The sequence below is a fragment of the Theobroma umbraticum genome, unplaced genomic scaffold (genome assembly GCF_002168275.2).
Source record: "Theobroma umbraticum cultivar Fairchild unplaced genomic scaffold, ASM216827v3 scaffold_44.0, whole genome shotgun sequence".
NCBI classification, from domain to species: domain Eukaryota; kingdom Viridiplantae; phylum Streptophyta; class Magnoliopsida; order Malvales; family Malvaceae; genus Theobroma; species Theobroma umbraticum.
In genome coordinates this window covers 3,875,391-3,877,514 of record NW_018397255.1, presented here as the reverse complement: position 1 = coordinate 3,877,514, position 2,124 = coordinate 3,875,391, and the positions used below count along the sequence as shown (strand labels likewise).

General features: G+C 36.2%; 1 protein-coding gene across 6 annotated transcripts; it reads right to left on the bottom strand.

Moving 5' to 3' along the window:
• LOC110409439 (1-deoxy-D-xylulose-5-phosphate synthase 2, chloroplastic-like) lies at positions 1-2,118 on the bottom strand. Of its 6 annotated transcripts, none has more exons than XM_021418784.1 (4): positions 1,941-2,118; positions 1,565-1,729; positions 1,162-1,326; positions 69-94 (listed from the first exon to the last, which is right to left on the bottom strand). In XM_021418784.1, the coding sequence occupies exons 1-4, from the start codon at positions 2,028-2,030 to the stop codon at positions 80-82; spliced, it is 435 nt and encodes a 144-aa protein (XP_021274459.1). In that variant the 5' UTR covers positions 2,031-2,118; the 3' UTR covers positions 69-79. The 6 variants fall into 6 exon arrangements, 4 of the variants coding, with proteins under 4 accessions (XP_021274459.1, XP_021274457.1, XP_021274458.1 ...); XM_021418782.1 differs by lacking the exon at positions 69-94 and adding an exon at positions 108-731; XM_021418783.1 differs by lacking the exon at positions 69-94 and adding an exon at positions 108-723.
• Between the last annotated feature and the right edge of the window lie 6 nt (positions 2,119-2,124).

The window sequence follows — 2,124 nt, the reverse complement described above, 5'->3', positions numbered from 1 at the left end:
CAGAATTTTATGAGCGTATGCCTGCAATTTTATTGCTTTCAGGACCATCTTCTACGATTTTAAGAGGCATTTAAATCTGCTACCTACTGGTGAACTTCCGTGTGAAAATGAGGATCCGTTTGGTATGTTGTAAATAGCATTTCGGAAAACTTTGTCCCCATTTTCTGTTGTTTGGAAGGCTGAAAATATTTGTTGGGGGTAAAACATTTTCGAGTAAACATCGATTTAATCCCGCCAATGGGCGCAAGACAATTTAATCCCTCCTATCCAAACTCATACTTGCTCCCAAAGTGGTTAAGGTTGAAAACAAAATAAAACCACCCCCATTTTTTGCATTAAGAAAAGATTAAACATTGTTGAGATGCAAGTCAAGGAACCAAATGTTGGCCAGATATACAAAATTGATCTTCCAAGCACTGGAAATGAGTTTAATGGCTCATAAAATAAAAGCTGGTATCTAGTCCAGTATCGCCAACTTCTGCCCGTGGTACCAGCTTCACCTCGCTTCCTTCCGACCCTGTGACCTCAGTCAGCTTACCGTGCAAGCTTCGCCCTAATATGCTTCGTCGGTAAAGGCAGAGGGATCGACCTCATGAAAAGCCGTTTCAAAGTCGAATTGGTCCAAAAATCATCGGAAGACTTCTTGGAGAACAAGTCGTGAATTGGACTCAACTAAATAAGGGGAAAATGGAGATTTCTTGCTTTCGTTGTTCGAAGTTTAGTCTAACTCTCTCAAAAATTGAAAATAAAAAAAATTAAAGCAAAAATAAAATAATAAACTTTCATTTTTTTTTCTTTAGATAATTGGAATTTTTTTTGTTTATAGTGTTTGAAAGTGTTTATTGGAGAGATAGAGAAGAAGATAAAAAGGAAGTCACGGTTAGTTTTTTTTTATTTAAAAAATTAAGAGAAAGAGTAATTTATTTTTTATTTTATTATAATTATTAGCGGAAAATTTTTTAATATAGCTTATGGTAGAAAAATTTATAAGTGAATAGAAAATATTTTCCTCAATTTATTCTAACAATAAAAAATATTTTTCATAGTTTATTCAAACTACAAAAAAATATTAAATTTTTTAACAAACTATTTTATAAAAAAATTACCTTAAAAAATTATTTTCCGATTACGGAATAGAACCGAGTCGCTCCAGACTCTTACCTGATGGCCGACGTCCCATATAATTTTATCTTGAGGTGTGTCGAACACATGGTGCAAAACTATTGTGAGCTCCACTACTCCCAAGCTTGAGCTAAGATGCCCACCGGTCTCTGATAGAGAGTGCACAATTTCGGCTCGAAGCTCTGCTGCCAGTTGTTCAAGGTCCTAGAGGCATATATCAATGTGGAAATTAACAAAAAAGCCAGCAGAAAATTTAGAAAACAAAAAGAACATTAGAAGGAACTGTGCAGAGAGCTGGTTATGACAGACGAAAGAAAGCAAGGAAGCAAACAAAAAAACAAATAACAGGAACTAGCTGGCCAATCATAAGAGAAGAAAATGAAGACTTCCGTAAACAGATTAACAGAGAAACAAAGGATCCCATGATGATCCTGTAGTTTACGCTTGTGGATAAATGCTTCAGATGAACAGGGTAGTTGATGGTGTCCAACAATGGCGTGTCCGGTTTCTTCCTGGAGAAATCGATCTTCCAGCCATCATTTTGTTTCGTTATCATCGTTTTACATTCCTCATCGTCCAAGGTTTCGGCAGAGGCTCTCAGACAGAACTGAAAACGCAAAGATCAACCACCATTTGCACCATCCATAAGACATGAACGTTAAAGAAATCCCACATCACAGATCCAAAAACCAGAATCTTTTAAAAACAAAGCAAAAAAAGAAATAAATGAGAATCAGCAAACATCTTATTTTAGGTGAAGAAACGCAGAGAGAATATGGCAATTATGGTAAAGAAAACTGAGCATTAGATTGACTAACATGTTTTTTACAGCTAAGGCTTGGCCTTGTGGGTCTCAGAAATAGTGCAGAGAATACGCTTGGTCCAACCAAAGACCCAGAAACCGCCATTTTTTGATCAAAATATTTTGAGAGAAATGAAGTCAGAGAGCTTAATACAGACGAAGCCTGGAATGAAGTTAACAGTGTAAGCGAGAGAGAGAGA